This window comes from Musca autumnalis, unplaced genomic scaffold, assembly GCF_047663935.1.
Source record: "Musca autumnalis isolate F117 unplaced genomic scaffold, ASM4766393v1 scaffold_1, whole genome shotgun sequence".
In the NCBI taxonomy this organism is placed as follows: Eukaryota; Metazoa; Arthropoda; class Insecta; order Diptera; family Muscidae; genus Musca; species Musca autumnalis.
Window position 1 is genome coordinate 327889459 of NW_027411644.1, and position 19815 is coordinate 327909273.

General features: G+C 34.3%; 2 protein-coding genes across 6 annotated transcripts in view; both read left to right on the top strand.

Annotated features, from left to right (window-relative positions):
* The first annotated feature begins 307 nt into the window (after window positions 1-307).
* mRpS21 (mitochondrial ribosomal protein S21) lies at window positions 308-882 on the top strand. Its single transcript, XM_073962782.1, has 3 exons — window positions 308-383; window positions 453-612; window positions 685-882. The coding sequence occupies exons 2-3, from the start codon at window positions 466-468 to the stop codon at window positions 799-801; spliced, it is 264 nt and encodes an 87-aa protein (XP_073818883.1). The 5' UTR covers window positions 308-383; window positions 453-465; the 3' UTR covers window positions 802-882.
* An 11609-nt stretch (window positions 883-12491) lies between these two features.
* Window positions 12492-19815, top strand: part of LOC141390138 (uncharacterized) — a 46055-nt gene continuing 38731 nt past the window's right edge. For 2 of the 5 annotated variants that reach the window (XM_073962784.1, XM_073962787.1), the window contains exon 1: window positions 12500-12647. The gene's annotated coding sequence lies outside the window, so the exon portion shown is untranslated. Of the gene's footprint in view, window positions 12734-19815 lie in introns of all 5 variants that reach the window. The other 3 variants (XM_073962786.1, XM_073962783.1, XM_073962785.1) reach the window with 3 other exon arrangements.

A 19815-nucleotide genomic window follows, 5' to 3' on the forward strand; every position in this document is an offset into this window, starting at 1 on the left:
GTAAACAAAGTGATTGTTCCAGAATTTGTAAGAAGCTACTATTTTTTACTTCGATAACATTTTTTCACTTATGTTATCGAAAAAAATAGTAAAAATTAGTAGATTCTTGCAGTACTTGAACAGACCAGGTGTTATAGTAGAAAATATGGGTAGATTCTTGCACGTTCTGGAACAGACACTTTTTCTTCATATGAGCTTGTCAATATTTGCAATGTAAATATTGCATTTATGAAGTAAGTCAATTTGATGATATTACACAAACGTGTGTACCCCACTTAAAAGATAACTTCAATTTTTATACTTTCAGCGCAAAAATCGATTAATTTATTTATCGAAAGTCTATTGAGTATCCCATTTTCGATCTATAGATCACTACTAAATAGGTGATTATTTAATTTTTTAATAGTAAATTAACAAATAAATCAAATAAATGAATTAAAACAACTTATAAGAATTTCAGAAACCATGAGACACGCTCAATTCTTGGCCCGTACAGTGCTGGTACAAAATAACAATGTCGAAGAAGCTTGCCGGCTTTTGAATCGTGTTCTGGGCAAGGAAGAAATCTTCGACCAATTCCGTCGTACACGTTACTATGAAAAGCCATATCAAGTATGTACTACATATTGACTGGGAGTTGAAACAATACCTTAATAATCCTAAATCTTAAATTATCATTAACAGGTTAGACGTCGTGTGAACTTTGAGAAGTGTAAAGCTATTTACAATGAAGATATGAATCGCAAAATCCAATTTGTACTCAGGAAAAATCGTGTAGATCCATTCCCAGGTTGCAGTTAAATGTTTTAATTTATTTTATTATACATAGTGTTTATTCGTTATTAATGTAATTAAACAATATAATATGTAGAAAAACTTAAACCATAGTATTCGTGTTCCTATTGGATTCTGGATAAAATACTCAAGAAATGTCGCCAACATTACACTCAGGAGAATTTGTGGGTTAACCTATATCATGAGGATTTATTTGACATTTGCTTTATGTATTTGACATTAGAAACCCAAATCCATTGGGTTAATCCAGTTAAGGGTAAACGGGGGTATTAAGCCAAACTTGTCGAACGGTTTACATGTAATCTGGCATTTAGATTTCTTAGCCAACATAAAAAGTTATTGAAATCGGAAGATGTCGTGGCTTAAGTGAATGTTTTCATTAAGCTCGGATCGGGATCAAATTTTTTCACAGGTAGGTCTCATCAGCCGCTCTTGCTAACGGACGTGTAATCGCATTAAACATACAAAGTTGTTTTCAATATTCAATTTTTGTGTTACAAAAATACAATAACAAAATCAACAATTTTTTTTCTTGTGCCAAAAATTAACTTGCAAAAAAAACCTTGAACTCGTACTGAACCTTCAGTACTAACAACATGAGTGAGAGTAATGAAAGTGATGAAGACGACTGGCAGGTCCCAAGTAAACGAAACCTTCATCGATCGTCTAATGGGCAACTAAACAAAAGGCAACGAACAACAAGCAATGAACAACCATCAACATCAACCAACAAGTATGCTATTTTGAGTGACGATTCTAACAACAATGTTAATGTTGTAAACAATAAAATCAATGAAGAAGATTCATCAAAGCCTCCGCCGATATTCTTGCCTGATGTGTCAAATATTACTAAAATGGTAAATCAGATTACAAAAATCATACCAGCATCTGATTTCAATTTTAAATCATTGATGCACGATCAAATAAAAGTAATGGTTAAAACCATTGAGTCATACAGGAAACTTGTTAAATTTTTGGATGAGCAAAAGAAAAACTACCATACTTACCAAGTAAAGAAGGAAAGGTCTTTCAGAGTAGTAATTAAACAATTACATCATAGCTATCCAGTAGAAGATTTAAAAGCAATTTTGCTGTCATTAGGTCATGGTGTACGAAACGTTATGAATGTTAAAAGCCGTATTGATAAAAAACCACTTAACATGTTCTTTGTGGATCTCGATCCAAAACCAAATAACAAAGATATTTATAATATCAAATTTATAGAAAATGCATCCGTACAAATTGAACCTCCAAAGAAAGTCAATGAGTTAGTTCAATGTCACCGTTGTCAACTTTTTGGGCACACAAAGGCTTATTGTAAGAGACCTCCGCGTTGCGTTAAGTGCGGTTTGGATCACCCAACAACTGAATGTACGAAAACTACTGAAACACAACCTAAATGTACAAACTGTTTAGGTGTCCACACTGCAAATTATAAAGGATGTAGAATATATCAACAGCTTTGGCAGAAAAAGTTCAACAATATGTCTTCTGTAAGAAATCCAATGTCAACACGTAACGTATATGTAAATCAACCTTCATCTTCAAATAATCAACACAGTAACATAAACTCAAATAATCAGAATGCAACTTTATATTCTGATGTGATGAAACCTGAGAATTCTTCGTCCTTTATGTCTAAAATTGAGTCCATGTTTACAAAACAGATGGAACTCACGAATACGCTTATAAGCATGATGTCTGTTTTAATTCAAAAACTATGCAATTAAACATTAGAATTGCTATATGGAACGCCAACGGAGTATCAAATCATATTCAGGAATTGTCTGTATTCCTAAATAACCAATTTATTGACATTTGTCTATTGTCCGAAACGCATTTCACTGCAAGAAGTTTTTGTAATATAAGAGGGTACGACTTGATTACTGCAAATCATCCCGATAATAGAGCTCATGCAGGTTCCGCAATACTTGTAAAAACATCTATTAAATATGAGGAATTGAACAGCTATAGACTAAATCACATTCAGGCAGCAGGAATCAAAATAAATTGCAATAATGAGAGCATGTCTATTTTTTCATTCTATTCTCCACCAAGACATGCTATAAATTGTCAAGAATACTATGAGTTTTTCAACAATCTTGGTCCTAAGTTTATAGTAGGAGGAGATTTTAATGCTAAACACCCATGGTGGGCTTCACGGTTAACCAATCCAAAAGGGAGAGAGTTGTATAAATGCATTCGAAAATACAACTACTCTGTTATATCTACAGGTAACCCAACGCATTGGCCAAGTGATACCTCAAAAGTCCCCGATCTTTTAGATTTCGTGGTATATAAAGGGATTAGTCAAACAAGATTGGACATTGCTGACAGTAATGATCTTAGTTCTGACCATACTCCAATAATATTAACATACTGTTGTGCATTAGAAACGGCAAAGAAACAAGTTAATATATTCACGAGCAAAACCGATATGGCTTCTTATAAAGATTGGATTGAAAAGAACATCGATCTGACTATTCCTATAGATACTGATGTTGAATTAGAGTCCGCTGTTCAAAATTTAACCAGTCTAATTCACGAAGCTGCATATTTATCAACTCCCGCTACAAACGAATGCCCAAACAAAGGAAATCTATGCCACGTATCTGTTGAAATAAGACAACTTATTAAAAACAAGAGAATGTTGCGTCAAGTTTGGAAAAGGACTAGACATCCCATGGACAAGAGAAACTTTAATAATGCGTCAAGACATCTTTCATACCTTTTAAAGGAATTTAAGAATAAAGAACTAGGTGAGTTTCTACAAAATCTTGATGTAAGATTTCCAACAAGTAATGACTACAACTTGTGGCGTGCTACAAAATATCTGAAAAAAACTCCAATTACAAGGAATTCTCCACTAAAAGATAAGGATGGAAACTGGCATAGAAATGATATAGGCAAGGCGGAAGCGTTCTCGCTATATCTCGAAAACACATTTCAAAATTTTAATTTAAACACTGATGATGATTTAAATGTAGTTCGAAAATACCTTGAATCTCCCTTGCAAATGGACGTTCCAATAAAACACATTTCCCCGAGAGAAATTGCAGAAGAAATAAATGGGCTTAAGAACAAAAAATCACCTGGATGTGATAAAATCAATGCAAAAGTAGCCAAATCTTTGCCAAGAAAAGCTGTTATACTGTTATGTAAAATATACAATTCCATGTTAAGAATTCAATACTTCCCAATTCAATGGAAATGTGCTGAAATTATCATGTTACCAAAGCCCAACAAACCAACAGAATTAATTACATCTTTCCGGCCTATAAGTTTATTGCCACTTTTCTCAAAAATTTTCGAAAAATTACTTTTGAGGAGGTTATTGCCAATTTTACAACAGAATCACATCATACCAGATTATCAATTCGGATTCCGTCACAAACATGGTACACCTGAACAATGTCATCGTGTTGTAAATATTATACGAGATGCTTTGGAAAGAAAACAATATTGTAGCGGTTTATTTTTAGATGTAAAGCAAGCATTTGATAGAGTTTGGCATAATGGTCTACTTTATAAACTGAAAAGAGATCTCCCTGCGCCATACTATATGTTATTGAAGTCCTATCTCTTAGAACGACACTTTTTCGTGAAAGTAAAAGACGAAATATCAGTTGTGCGAGGTATTAAGGCTGGCGTTCCCCAGGGGAGTGTTCTAGCTCCCATACTTTATACAATATATACATCAGACATGCCAATAAATGACAATGTAACTATAGCAACATATGCGGATGACACTGCATTGTTGTCTACAAACGAGTGTCCAAAATTAGCAGCAGATAACTTGCAAGAAGCAGTCAATAGCATTGAATCTTGGCTTAACATGTGGAATATAAAATTAAATCATGAAAAGTGTGTTAATGTTATTTTTACGCTCAAAAAATCAGAATGCCCTCCCATCCAAATCTATAATCGAGATATTCCTAAACAGGATTGTGTTAAATATCTAGGTTTACATATTGACAAACGGCTTACATGGAAACCCCACATACAAGCAAAAGTTAAACAATTGAAGCTAAAATCGCAGAAAATGTACTGGCTTCTCGGTCCCAAATCCGAACTAAGCCTAGAAAATAAAATCCTATTGTATAAAACCATAATTAAACCAATCTGGACATATGGAGTTCAGTTATGGGGCACAGCCAGCAATTCCAATTTGGAAATACTTCAACGGTTCCAATCGAAAATGCTTCGAATGATGACAAATGCACCATGGTACATGACGAACAAAAACCTTCATAAAGATTTACTAATAACAACTATTAATGAGGAAATAAACCAGTTGTCAGCTAATTATTTACAAAGACTAAGTAACCATGTTAATACACTTGCCATTATCCTATTAGATGAATCAGAACAATTATCCCGACTAAAACGATTTGATATTCTTGATCTTCCATATAGAAAATAATATATATAAACACATGACACAAAATCCATATTATATTATCAATACATTAATTTGTTAAAATAAAACAATGTACATACATGTAAATTTATGACACAATATCCATTATATATTATCAATACCTTCAAAATTTGTTGAATTTTTAGAATTCATTCTATGTAATATATGTAAATAGTTTTTTTATTTATAAAATTTACTTATAGTTTGTTTTTAAACTGATTGTAAATAAAAAACATTTGAAAAAAAAAAAAAAAAATTTTCATAGAACAAGAATCCAGCCCCTGCATTTCAAATTTCTGTTTTGTAGCAATTTTTACAATTATAAGTACTGAAACACAAAAAACCGTATATAAGGGAGTTATTCTGAATCAAAATTCCCCGTGAGTTGTTGTCTTTCCGCCGTTACAACTTGAGGGAGAAAGTGAAAAAACTCACGGGGAATTTTCGTTCATAATGACCCCAAATATTAAACAAATTCACTTAAAATAAATGAAAATGTTATGCTTGGTTCACATTCGGCGTCGTTTCGTGATTTCGCGTGGAATCAGGCAAAATTTATCATGATTTCGCATACAAAACATGGAAATCACAGTACACATGATATAGAAGCCTGTTTTTGGCTAAAAAAGTACCAAAAGTTGCAACACTTTTCACGTATCACAATAAACAAGGTAGATGGTCAATTGTTGCAACAAAAAATTTAGTATCAAAATTTGTAAACAATTTGTAAAAAAATATTTAATTACTTTGTTACAATGCTATTTTTCATTGTGTTCACGTACTTTTTTAATGGTAATGTTAGAAAAAAAAGTGAATTGTCAAAAATTGCTTTCCTATACAAATTTCTTAAAAAACGCGGGAAGGGAGAAATGACGGAAATTGCAAAAACTCCAGCAGAAATGTCAAAATCAACGTATCAGCCATGGTATTTAGAAGCCAATAAACATGCTGCTAGTTTCTACTAGGCCAAATATCTATAGCAGAAAACAACAGCTATTTTTGTTTAAAGAGAAGTGAAAGTCTTACTAGATTTAGGAGTACGGGAACTGATTTCTAATACTAAACGGGAAAAACAACTGCAAGTAGTAATTTTTTGCAGGTTATGAAAACAATTTTTATTTAACAAAATTTATTATCATCATGTCTCAACGATTAATACGATATATAGATCATTTTACGATAAATAAATCAGTAAAAATTCGATATTATTGTATATTTTTGATGTCTAATTCAATTTACAAGAAAATGTTTGAAAATGCATGTTCGATCAGCTGCGCATAACTTTTATAAAGCAAAATACTGTCAAATGAAAAAAATTATAAAGGAAATATTTTTCATTTCCAATTTTCATAGAACAGGAATCCGGCCCCTGCACGGAGACAGCTAATGTCATGTTCATACCAGCATTTGAATCACTTTGTTATACGAACTAACCCGTTTATACGACATGGTACACAATTCATAGCCACATGATTTATACTTTCACACTTTTTATTTACAGATTTTAAAGAAAATTTCAGCCAAAAAACAAGTTAAATTAGTTAATATGAACTGAAACAAGTTAGAACGGCGTTGAGTTCGGCCGCCCGAACTTGTTATACCCCCCTCCACCACAAGTTGTATTGAAGTAAAATGGAATCATTAGTTTCCTGTCTTGTATGAAGAAGACTTAATATTAAATTTCAGCAATTTCGGTAAAACAATGTGAGGCACTGACGGAATGTTTTTAGACTCAATGAAGACTAAATACCAAATTTCCTATATTTCGGTAAGAGAATGTGGCTAAAACTTAAAAAATACCGAAAATCAAGAAGTACGCTTCTATGGGGATATAGGACGACGTGGACCTATACTGATAATACTCTTCTGGAATATTTTATGGGATATAGACGTCACAATATTCAGTATTACGAAAATCGGGATGTACCGTTCTAAGGGGGCTATATCAAAACGTGGACCTATACCGACGAATTTTAGTCGGAAATGGGGCAATATAAAAGCGTGGACCTGTACAGACAAATTTCTGGCGAACAGTTTTATATCACATTGAAGTCTTAATACCAAATTTCAGCCATTTTGGTGGAATATTGAAGACACGACCTTCAAAATACGAAAAATCGGGAGGTACCTTTCCATGGGGGATATATGAAGGCGTGGACCTATACCGACAAAATTAAAGTGGATGTTTGAGTACACCTAACGAAGTCTAGGCTTTTCGGCGGAATATTGAGGCGACAACGTTGAAAATACTGAAAATCGGGAGGTACCGTTCTATGGGGGCTATATGAAGGCATTGACCGATACCGACAAAGTTCGGGGGAAAGTTTTATACCACCAAAGTAGACTTAGTATCAAATTTCAGTCATTCAGATGTGATAATGAAGCTAAAACTTTCAAAATACCGAAAATCGGGAGACCGTTCTATGGGGGCTATATGAAGGCGTGGACCGATACCGACAATTCAGGGTTAAAGTTTTATACCTCTAAAGAAGACGACGTATCAAATTTCAGACATTTTGGTAGGATAATGAAGCTAAAACCTTAAAAATACCGAAAATAGGGAGGTACCGTTGTATGGGGGCTATATCAAAACGTGGATCGATATATCCCATTTTCAATACCAACCATCCTGCAAGTAATAAAAACTTCTGTACCAAATATTGACTCTATCTTTAAAATTGCGAGCTGTATCTTGATTTCAACAGACAGACGGACGGACGGACAGACAGACGGACATGGTTAAATCGACATACAATTTTATATAATTTTATGCTGATCAATAATATATATACTTTATAGGGTGTCCGACGAATATTTTGATGTGTTACAAACGGAATTAAAATATTTGGCCTTCTTTCAGATATTTATTTAATATTAAATTATATTATTTTCATTAATGTTTTCTATTTTTATACCCTCAGCATTTATGCTAACGAGGGTATATACACTTTCATACGGGCAAAATGTGTCTCATCGAAATAATGGTTTTAGACCCCATGTATGTTTGGACGAAATGTGTTTCAGACATTTTGGACTCGATTGAGCAATGTCCGTCCGTCTGTCTGTCTGGCTGGAGCGCACGATAACTTTCCAACGGATCAACCGATTCGAACCAACATTTGTCTTTCGTAATATTTTGTCCAAACTTAGTTTAAGTTCGAAGATGGGCTATATCGGTCCACTCCATCCGGTACCTCCCCCACAAAAGTTCGAAAATGTTCGGAAAATTTGTGCGCACGATAACTCTTGAAGGAAGTAACCGATTTGGTCCATATTTTCCACATCGTGAAATTTCTACCAGGCTTAGATGAGGTTCCAATATGGACTCAATCGGTCCATTCCTGCGGGTACATTCCACACAAAATTTCGGATAAGTTCAGTTTAGGACCTGCTCTCGAATAGCTTAGATTTTTTTTTTTTAACAACTTGTGCTCATTGCCCCCCATACGACGGTAAAAGTTTCATCAGGGGCAAGCCGATACTTTCTGAGAAAATAGCCTGAAAATTGCAAAAAAAAAAAACCCTAAGACACCGTGTGAGGTAGTTGGAGCGCAAGATAACTCTTGAAGGGCCTTCGTAATATTTTGTCCAAAGATATTTTAAATTCGAATATAAGCCATATCGGTCCACTCCTTCAGGTACCTCCCCCACAAAAGTTCAAAAATGTACGGAAAAATTTTGCGCATGATAACTCTTGAAGGGAGTGACCGATGTAATCCATACTTTGCAAATCGTGAAATGTCTACTTAACTTAGATAAGGTTCCAATATGGACTCAATCGGTCCACTCCTTCGGGTACCTCCCACACAAAAATTGGGATAAGTTCAGTTAAGGACCTGTTCTCGAATCGCTTTGATTTTTGTTTCAGCAACTTATATTCACTGCCCCCCATACGACGGTACAAGTTTAATCAGGGGCAAGTCCATACTTCCTGAGAAAATAACCTGAAAGATGCAAAAATCCCTTATAACACCGTGTGTAGTGGATGGAGCGCAAGATAACTCTCGAACGGATCTGCCGATTCGGTCCAAAATTTGGCCTTCGTAGTATTTTGTCGAAACATACTTTAAATTCGAAGATAAGCCATATCGGTCCACTCTTTCAGGTATCTCCCCCATAAAGTTCAAAAATGTTCGGAAACATTGCGCGCCCGATAACTCTTGAAGGGAGTGACCGATGTAATCCATACTTTGCACATCCTAATATATCTACCAGATATAGATCAGGTTCGAATATGGACTATATTTGTTTACTCCTTCTGGTACCTCTCACACACAATTTCGGATAAGTTCACTTTAAGACCTGCTTTCGAATCACTTTGATTTTTGTTGAAGCTATTTGCATTCGCTACCTCCATTACGACGGTAAAAGTTTTTTCACGGGCAAATCCATATTCGTTAGGAAAACAGCCCGAAAGGTGTAAAAAAATCCCTATGTCACCATCTGTGGCTGTCGGGGAGCACGATAACTCTCGAACTGTTGAACCGATTTGGTCCAACATTTGGTCTTCGTCATATTATATCCAAACTTAGTTTCATGGGCAATATCGGTCCACAACTAGGACGATATCACTTGAATGGGGCAACCAATTTGGTCCAAACTTTGGATCTCCTTATATTTTGTCAAAATTTAGTTTAACTTCTAGAATGGCCCATATCGGTCCTCCCTAAGGATACTTCCCCCACAAAGGTTTAACATTTATGTATTAGTGCAGTTAATTCCTAATCCACATATTAGTCGGCAAGTTCAAATGTCCAAAAAAGGGCCACAAAATTCTGAAGAGGCCTTAAATACATTCGATCTGTCCGAAGGTGAAAGTTTCACTTCACATTGGCTGAGGGTATATATGTGTCGGCAAAGCCGACTGACCCTTTTTTATTTGTTTCTCACAATTTTGGTGTTTTCAGAAAATTTTTTAATTTTTCTATTTTCAAAATTAACGAGAGCGAGAGTGACCTGCCAAAATAACTTTTTGGTATACAGACCTTCTGGAAGGCATTTGCTTTTTGTTTCTAAATTTGTACGCGAATTTGAAACGATGGACAAAAAATGCAACTGCAATGAAAGATAAGACAAAATTTGCTACTATTTGAAATTACACTAGTCGTTATACCGTTTACTTTTCATTCATGTTTTGCAGTTTTTCTAAAAATGTTTGGGTTTTTGATAAAATTTAAAATTTTGTATTTTTCCTGCCATAATTAGTTTATTTCGATAAATTATCTCATTAGTTAGAGATGGGACATATTTTATCGTCATTCTGAGAGTAATTTAAATTGAACAATGTATAAAAATCGTTGTTCGTTCTCAAAATTTTGTATGGTAAATTAAGTAATTATATCGTAATTTGGGTTCGAATAACGAATGGAGAACGAATAAGCCTTAGTATGAACAAGGCATAATTTGTGGTCGCCCGAAAATCAACTTTATGGCGACTGAATTTGACGGTGTCAGGCAACTGGCAACGACACTCGACACTGGTTGCAATTATAATAATTAAAATATTAAATTTACCGTAATTCCAATTTATTAATACAAATTACCAAAATTAAAATTATACATTATGGCAAAGTTCACTTTTGAATGTTTTGAATTCTTTTGTTGCATTGTATGTTTTTTATGAGTCTTAATAAACTCTAACTTTAACATTTGAACCAATTCCATAAATTCTAAATATTTTTAATATCAATAAGAGCAACTCTGTTATATTTTTTATCAAGGGTTTGATAAATATTGAATTGCTTAAGATTTGGAAATAATTTGGATCTTTTGGCGGTCACGCTCTGGTAAAAAGAATGGGGGAATAAGCTAAAACGAAGACACGCTAAATCAGTTACACTCATACTTGAATAGCACCTTTGGTATCGAACATTTTGCTGGGTGTGGTAAGGAATACCTCGAGTTTCCCAACTAACTCGTTTTCCGAATTATCCAGTGTGCGAGTATATCCTCGTTATGTTGAATATTTTCTTGGAATATAAGCCAAAAACTACAGTAAACAGTACAGTTTTTAAATTAACACTGTAATAAATTCTTTAATTTTCTTGATGTGCTATAAAAATCGAAAACAACATATTCCGATAATCCGATTACCCCAATACATGAATATTAACATGCATATGTACAAATGTGTGTATGAAATAACGTTGACCGGAAATATCCCCATTGATAAAGAAAAACGTTATGTGGATGTTTGTCTGAATGTTCTTGGACCTTGTCCATATGTTTTAACGGCATCAACGGAACTTTGTTTAATCATTAATTTACATTTGTACGACCATATGTTTCAATCAAACCCCACAACTTGCATTCACTCACATTTGTACTTAAAAGAAATTCGTTGTTTTGTTTTTATATACTACATGTACATACATACATATATTTTTTAACAAAACTTAGCAACGACAAAGGCAAATATCTAAAAATAGAAATAACCACGAACAAGCAATGCTGCTGTTTTGCTACTTCTTCCATCGTTCGCAGGATAATCCTCCTCTTGAACTCTGCAAAACACGAATGACGGTTTAACAATACAAAAAATAACAACAACTTTGTTAAAAACACGTAATAAAACAAATGTACGCGCAAGAAAAAACGAAAACAAAATCTCCTCTTAGCAAAACGCAATGAATCCTCATCAAATTCATTCATATTAACTTTGCGAGAAATGAGAAAGCTTTTCATGTTAACTGCATTCGATACTGTGGTTAGATGGATTGGTGTTTAATATGTGTTTTTATCTAAATATCCTTAGCAAAACGCAATGAATCCTCATCAAATTCATTCATATTAACTTTGCGAGAAATGAGAAAGCTTTTCATGTTAACTGCATTCGATACTGTGGTTAGATGGATTGGTGTTTAATATGTGTTTTTATCTAAATATCCGTCCAATTATAATTGGAGAAACATGTTAGGCTATATCATAACTATACAGCTAATCTGGGAGTGGGAGTTTTGCTAGGTTGAAGATTCAAGATCAGTGGTATGTATATCCAAACCGCAAAACATCCATCACCCTTTGCCATGTTAAATACCTTTCCTAAATAGTCCACGGTAGCCATGAAAACATTTATTGCATCCAATTTCAAAAATGTTGGACAGTTCTCTCTTGTGCTGCTTTTAGCAACAGAAAATGGTAGTCCTCACTTCTTAAAATTCTGCATTTATTTGACCACCTTAACCACTGTTATGTTCTCACTAATATAGCCGCAATAAAAAGCTTTCTAAGGTCAAAAAAGCTTTTGTGGCAGCTGGCAGTTGTCATAGGTTCAGGCATAACAATATTCCAGTTTCGCCATTCAAAGTGTTTGTAACCATCGGCTCGATAAGAAATAACAGTAGTGGTCGTAACGCAAGTTAATCTCATCGGTAGAAACGTAAATAAGGAGAACATCGAAACGTTTTAAACGGGTCATAAATATACTATAGAGGTAGAAAGAAAAAAAAAAACAAAAACAACTAATAAAACGGAAGAAGAATTTTCAATACGAATTACAACAACTAAACTTAAATAAAGGTGAAATTAAATATTTGATTTTAACAATAAGCTGTGTAAATTGTTAGATAGATATGTGAGAGTGTTTTTTTGTGGATGAATGATACCAAATGTATATGAAGATAATGTTGAAGTTGGAAAACGGAAGGAAGTTACATTGTGTCTAACTGGATCAAAATCAACACAACAAAGTTTATGTATAACAGCTCTTGGTTTTGATTGATTTTAGGTTTCTATGTTAATGCCCTCAAAAGACCTTCTTGCTCAAGTATCAAATGATAATTTGCATTTGAATAGAACCCAACGATTGCACACAAACTCACTCTAATTTCACTTTCCCCGTTCCTTGCCATTCATTCTCTTGCCACTAACAGACATTTTGGTGACACGAACTACTTTAAAAGAGTCATGTTCTCGAATTGCCCAGAAATAAAAGACCACAATCAATTGTTATTGTGATTAGGAGTGTTATTGATGTTCTTGTTTTTCGGTATTATATTTTTTTGCGAAGGAGCCAGTAGTAGTGGGAGTTTGATACTGGCTACTTCTTTTTGTTATTTTCCGTCATTGCAATATACGTTTGTGTGTGGGGTTGTGTTTTGGCAACTTCCGTTTGCATTGTTCCCCTTTGTTTTAGAGAAAAAACAACAACAATACTAACCATGTATATGTATGTACATATAATATGTGGGTTTGCATGAGTGGCTTCACCTCCTTTACCCAAACCCACTGACCTGCCACCAATTTCAGTTTGTTTTATTATATTTTCCGTTTAAAGTCGTACCATTATTGCTTGGCACAAGAAATTCGATACAAAAACAATGACAATACATGCAAACAATTGTATGTGTGTATGTTCGTATATATTTATGTTTTCTTCAACACAGTATTACAGATATTCGATATTGAAAATAAAATTGAAGATATCAAAATTTTAGTTGGACATTTGATTTCGATTGTGTTATAAGTATATAGTATACAGTATATCGCTCATTTACTCAATAAGTGACATATTTAAAAAAAATGTGTTTTCTGAGTTAGCAATTTATATTTTTTCTACGACTTCTACTTCATCTTGTGTCAAATTTTCACACATAATTCAACACAAAAGTTGTTTGAGCTTATAAAGCACTAAAACACTTCGAATCATGCTTGATCTTGCACAGAAATTTAGCACTGATATGTGGTTAGTTGTTTGCAAAATATGAATGATCCAAATAATTATTTTAGTTTTTGTGTAATCATCGAAGTAAAATTTCAATCTCCAACTTAAAACGCGTTTTTTCTCGAAACTGGATTTTTGGAGATGTGTCACCCTTTGATAATGAAACAGAAAAGTAGTTTTATTTAACATAACAATGTGACATTATGTATGTAGTCTTACCAAATTCCAGCTCTATCAGTCCTACACTCCTACAGTAATCCTAATTTTAAATTTCAGGACTCAAACGTTATCCTTTCACTCAAATCCAAAGTTTACCAAATTTAGCGCATTTAGTACCTTTCGTACCCATAATTACGAATTTCCACAAATACTTCTATCCTACACTTCAACAATGATCTCAAATCCGAATTTTAGGATTTCAGGTTCCATATCCCGATTGTACCAAATTTAGTACTTTTCGTACACCTAAGTACGAATTTCAAAAACTACCTCAATCCTACACTCCAATAGCAACTTCAATTCCAAATTTCGGCATTCCAGTCCTATCCGTTCACCCAAATCCCCATTGTTCCAAATTTAGTAACATAAATTACTCTAAGTATGAATTTCCAAAACTACCTTAGCCCTACACTCCAACGGTAATATCAATTCCAAATTTCAGGATTCCAGCTCTATCCGTTCACCCAAATCCAAATTGTACTGAATTTAGTACCATTTAGTACTTTTCCTACACTCATTGTTTTCAAAAACCCTTTGGTACATCTTTTTTACTCTTCATCAGTGACTCTCAGTCCAAATTTGAGGAATCAATCTCTATCCGTTCACCCAAAGTCAAATTGTACTAAATTTAGTACCATTATTACTGTTCACCCAAATAAGTACGAATTTCCAAAACTACCTCAATCATACACTCCGACATAAATTTCAATTCCTCATTTCACGATTCCAACTCTATCCGTTCACCCAAATCCCCATTTTTCCAAATTTAGTACCATTTAGTACTCTAAGTATGAATTTCCAAAACTACCTTAGCCCTACACTCCAACAGTAATACTAATACCAAATTTCAGGATTCCAGCTCTGTCCGTTCACCCAAATCCAAATTGTACAGAATTTAGTACCATTTAGTACTTTTCGTACACTCATTGTTTTCAAAAACCCTTTGGTACATCTTTTTTACTCTTCATCAGTGACTCTCAGTCCAAATTTGAGGAATCAAGCTCTTTCCGTTCACCAAAAATCAAATTGTACTAAATTTAGTACCATTATTACTGTTCGCACACATAAGTACGAATTTCCAAAACTACCTCAATAGTAATCTCAATTGCGAATTCGGGATCCCGGCTCTATCAGTTCACTCAAATCATCATCTACCAAATTTAGTACTTTTCTTACCCATATGCACGAATTTTCAAAACTACAGCAATCCTACACTTCAACATATTCCAAATCCCCATTGTGCCAAATTTAGTACTTTTCGTAAATACAAGTACGGACGTCCAAAACTACCTCAAACCTACACTCCAAAATTTTGGGATTCCAGCTCTATTCGTTCACCCAAATTCCCATTGTAGCAAATTTAGTACCATTTAGTACTGTTCGTATTCTAAGTACGAATTCCCAAAACTACCTTAGCCCTACACTCCAACAGTCATATCAATTCCAAACTTCAGGATTCCAGCTATATCCGTTCACCCAAATCCAAATTGTACTAAATTTAGTATTTTTCGTACACTCATAGTTTCCAAAACCCCTTTGGTACATCTCTTCATTAGTTATCATCAATCCAAATTTGAGGAATCAAGCTCTATCCGTTCACCCATCGTATCAAATTTTGTACCATTTAGTACTTCTCGTACCCATAAGTTTGAATTTCCAAAACTACCTCAATTCTACTCTCCACCAGTAATCTCAACTCCAAATTTCCGTAGTTAGAGATTCCAGCTCTATCCATTTTACCAAATCCCCATTGTACCAAATTTAGTACCATTGAGTACTTCTCATACAAATAAGAACAAATTTCCAAAACTTACCCAATCTTACACTCCAATAGTAATCTCAATTCCAAATTTCAAGATTCCATTCACCCAAATCCCTATTGTACCAAATTTAGTACCATTTAGTCCTTTTTGCACACATAATTGCGAATTTCAAAAACTACGTCCATATCTCAATCCTACGTTCCTACAGTGATCCTAATTCCAAATTTTAGGATTCCAACTCTATCCGTTGGTCCAAATCCAAATTGTACCAAATTTAGTACCATTCAGTACTTTTCGTACAAATGAGTACACATTTCCAAAAGCGTCTCCTTGTATCAACCCAACTTCTCAACTTTCCTTCTCATTCCTAATTTCAAGCTTCTAGCTCTATCCGTTCAGACAGTACCAAATGGTACCAAATTTAGTACATTTTAGTACTTTCTGTACACTTGCAGTTGGCCCAAATCCAAATTGTACCAAATTTAGTACCATTCAGTACTTTTCGTACAAATGAGTACACATTTCCAAAACCATCTCCTTGTATCAACCCAACTTCTCAACTTTCCTTCTCATTCCAAATTTCAAGCTTCTAGCTCTATCCGTTCAGACAGTACCAAATTGTACCAAATTTAGTACATTTTAGTACTTTCCGTACACTTGCAGTTCGAATTTTTGAAAACCGTTCGGTACGTTTATTCTATATTCCATCAGTGACCTTCATTCCAAATTTCAGAATTCTAACCCTACCGGTTCGCCAAGCACAAATGGTACCATATTTAGTACAATTTAGGACTTTTCGTACCCTTCTAGTTCGAATTTTGAAAAACCCAGCCTTATCTGACACTTTCTGACCAAGCCTGACGACCACCCAAAATTTCAAAATTCTACCTTTAGCTGTTTATCCTGGGCGCTGATTATCAGTCAGTCATCATTACTGAACTCTTTTATAAAATTAGATATACAAACTCAATTTTCTAATAATTGCATTTAAACTTTTACCCAATTTATAATTTTTTATCTCTCCTCAATAAAATATTTTTTAAGATACGAGGTTGAGAAAGTAAGGCATCGATATCCTATTGTTTTTGAAATTTGTATCTTTCACATGATTGTTTAAGTTTTGTTGTTTTTACCGCAGTTGCTTAACTTCATATTACACTCTATTATAGAATGTTATGTTTACAAAACGCACTGACAGCCTTGCAAAATTTAATGATCGCTGACAATATCATGATTACGTCCCGGCGAAGGGATTTATCAATTGGCTTTTCCTTTTTTTGTTTTTGCATTTTTAGTATCTTTCTTTTTTTATACCCTCCACCATAGGATGGGGGTATATTAAGTTTGTCACTACGTTTGTAACTACTCGAAATAATCATTGTAGACCCCACAAAGTATATATATTCTTGATCAGTGTGCAATTCTACATCGGTATAGCCATGTCCGTCCGTCTGTCCGTCTGTGGAAATCACTCTAGCGTCCGAACGGATTGACGTAGGTTGATGAAATTTTGGGAAAATATGTTATATTTACGTAGGACTTTTGGTATTGAAAGCGGGCTATGTAGGTCCACGCTTTCGTATAGCCCCCATACAAAATGACGCGTGACGCGTCGTCGTTTTAAGGAATTTTTAAGATATTTGGCCCATTTTACTACTGTATTGGTTGTAATTTGGTACTTTGTGTCTCCAGAGGCCAAAAAATATTCCTACCAAAGTTGGGTTATATAGGTCCACGTTTTGGTATAGCCCCCATATAAGGCCCCATATAAAGTACGCGTCATTTTAATATATTTTGAATGTATTAGACCCATTTGAACACAGAATTGGTTGTAATTTGGTATTTTGTGTCTTCAGAGGCCAGAAAACATTCCTACCAAAGTTGGGTTATATAGGTCCACGTTTTGGTATAGTCCCCACATAAGACCCCTTATAAAGTACGCGTCATTTTAATATATTTTGAATGTATTAGACCCATTTGACCAAAAAATCGGTTGTAACTTTGTATTTTGTGTTTCCAGAGGCTAAGAAAAATTTCTACCTTAAAATGTATATATAGGTCCACGTGTTGATATAGCCCCCATAATACAATATCTCCCGATTTTCGATATTTTGAACGTTTTAGCCTCATTATCACACCGATATAGCTGAAATTTGGTATTTAGTCTTCTTTAGGCGTATAAAACTTCCCCCAGAAATTTGTAGGTATAGGTCCACGCCATCATATAGCCCCCATAGAACGGTACCTTCCGAATTTCGGTATTTTGAAGGTTGTGGCCACATTAATCCACCGAAATGGCCGAAATTTGTGGTGGAGGGTATAAAAAGTTCGGCCCGACCGAACTTAACGCTTTTCTTACTTGTTGTTACTTTCTTTTTGCATATTTTTTCAATTTATGCAATCAATTACTTTATTACTGAAAACAAAAAATCCAAATATCCTTCAGAAAATCATCTAATTGTATGATGATTTTTATCTAAACCATTTATGTACCAATTTGTAGCATAGTGTTGTTGTTTGTGTATTTGTTTGTTCTTTAAGGCAGTAGCTGCTGAAGTGTATTGTATGATGGTATTATTCCTGCCAACCGATTGATGTTTTTGTTTCGACCGTTCTTTTGTTATTTTCCTTTTTATTTCTTTTTTATTATTGATTTTTGGTGTTGTTGTTGTTTTTGTTTGCTTTGTTATTTTTAGCCAAATGAGTTAAGAGGTAGGTACTTCTTTGGGGCTAAACCCAAGCATGCCGGTTTTTCATATATGTTACATCTTCAATACTACTGAACCGATTTCCATGGAATTTGCAGCAAAGGCTCAAGGTTTGCCGTTGCTATGTATATTTTTTGAATTTTGAAGGAGGTGATTTACCTTCCACACGCATTTGTCTTAAACGCTGTACGTATAAGCCTAACATATGATTATATCGGTTACAGCATACATTTTGGGAGGTAATGGTACATATTTGGAGCCAAAATGCGTCGGAAAGCTGATTATGTTTTCTGTAGAACAAAAAAATATGAAAATATCTATATCCGTTAAAAAGTTACAGAGTTTTGACCAGAAAAAAATACGATTCTGAACCACTCTGCGACATTGGTATTCACCGCCAACGCATATTGGCCCATAAACCTTACGAAGATTTTCTCTCTCAAACAGCCCAAGTTGTGCCTCATGTACATGCTTCAGATCCATACATAAGTACGGGTACCCAGCAAAAATACTCATTACAAATTGGCCTACTTTCTCATTATTTTAACACGGGCATGTCATAGGGAGTAACTACTTATTTTTTGGCACTTAAAAGTAAATAAATAAGTACTTAAATAAGTAGTTACGACTTGAAGTAACCAGGGAGTAACTACTTATTTATCTACTTTTTAGTGGCCAAAAAGTAAGTACTTACTCCCTATGACATGCCCCTGTTAAAATAATGAGAAAGTAGGCCAATTTGTAATGAGTATTTTTGCTGGGTAGTATTAGTGTCTGGTAGAGTGTAAGTTTGGTTTCACAAGAGGTGACCAATATTATTTTTCTCGGTGCCGAGGTAAATAATGCTATTTGCTACTATAAAATTATAATTATCAACATACACAGTTGGTTCGAGTCTACTGGATATACATATTGCGTGTTGATACCATAAATTTCGTCATATCGCCTTTGAATACCAGACAAAATTCGGCATACTCTTTTTTAATTTTTGCCATATCATCTGCGTAGGCCAGTAAGATTGTATTTTTATTGTAAATAGTGCTATTTTTATCTCGTATTACCTTTTACAGTAGAATGTTAAACAGGCACACGATAGACTGTTACCATGTCTGAAACCTCGTTTTGTTTCGGAAAGGTTATTTCCTAATTTAACTGCTGATCTTGTGGTAGCCAATGACATCCTGCATAATAGTATCAGTTTTGCAGGGATGCCAAACTCAGACATGGCTTGGAACATCTTTGATCTAA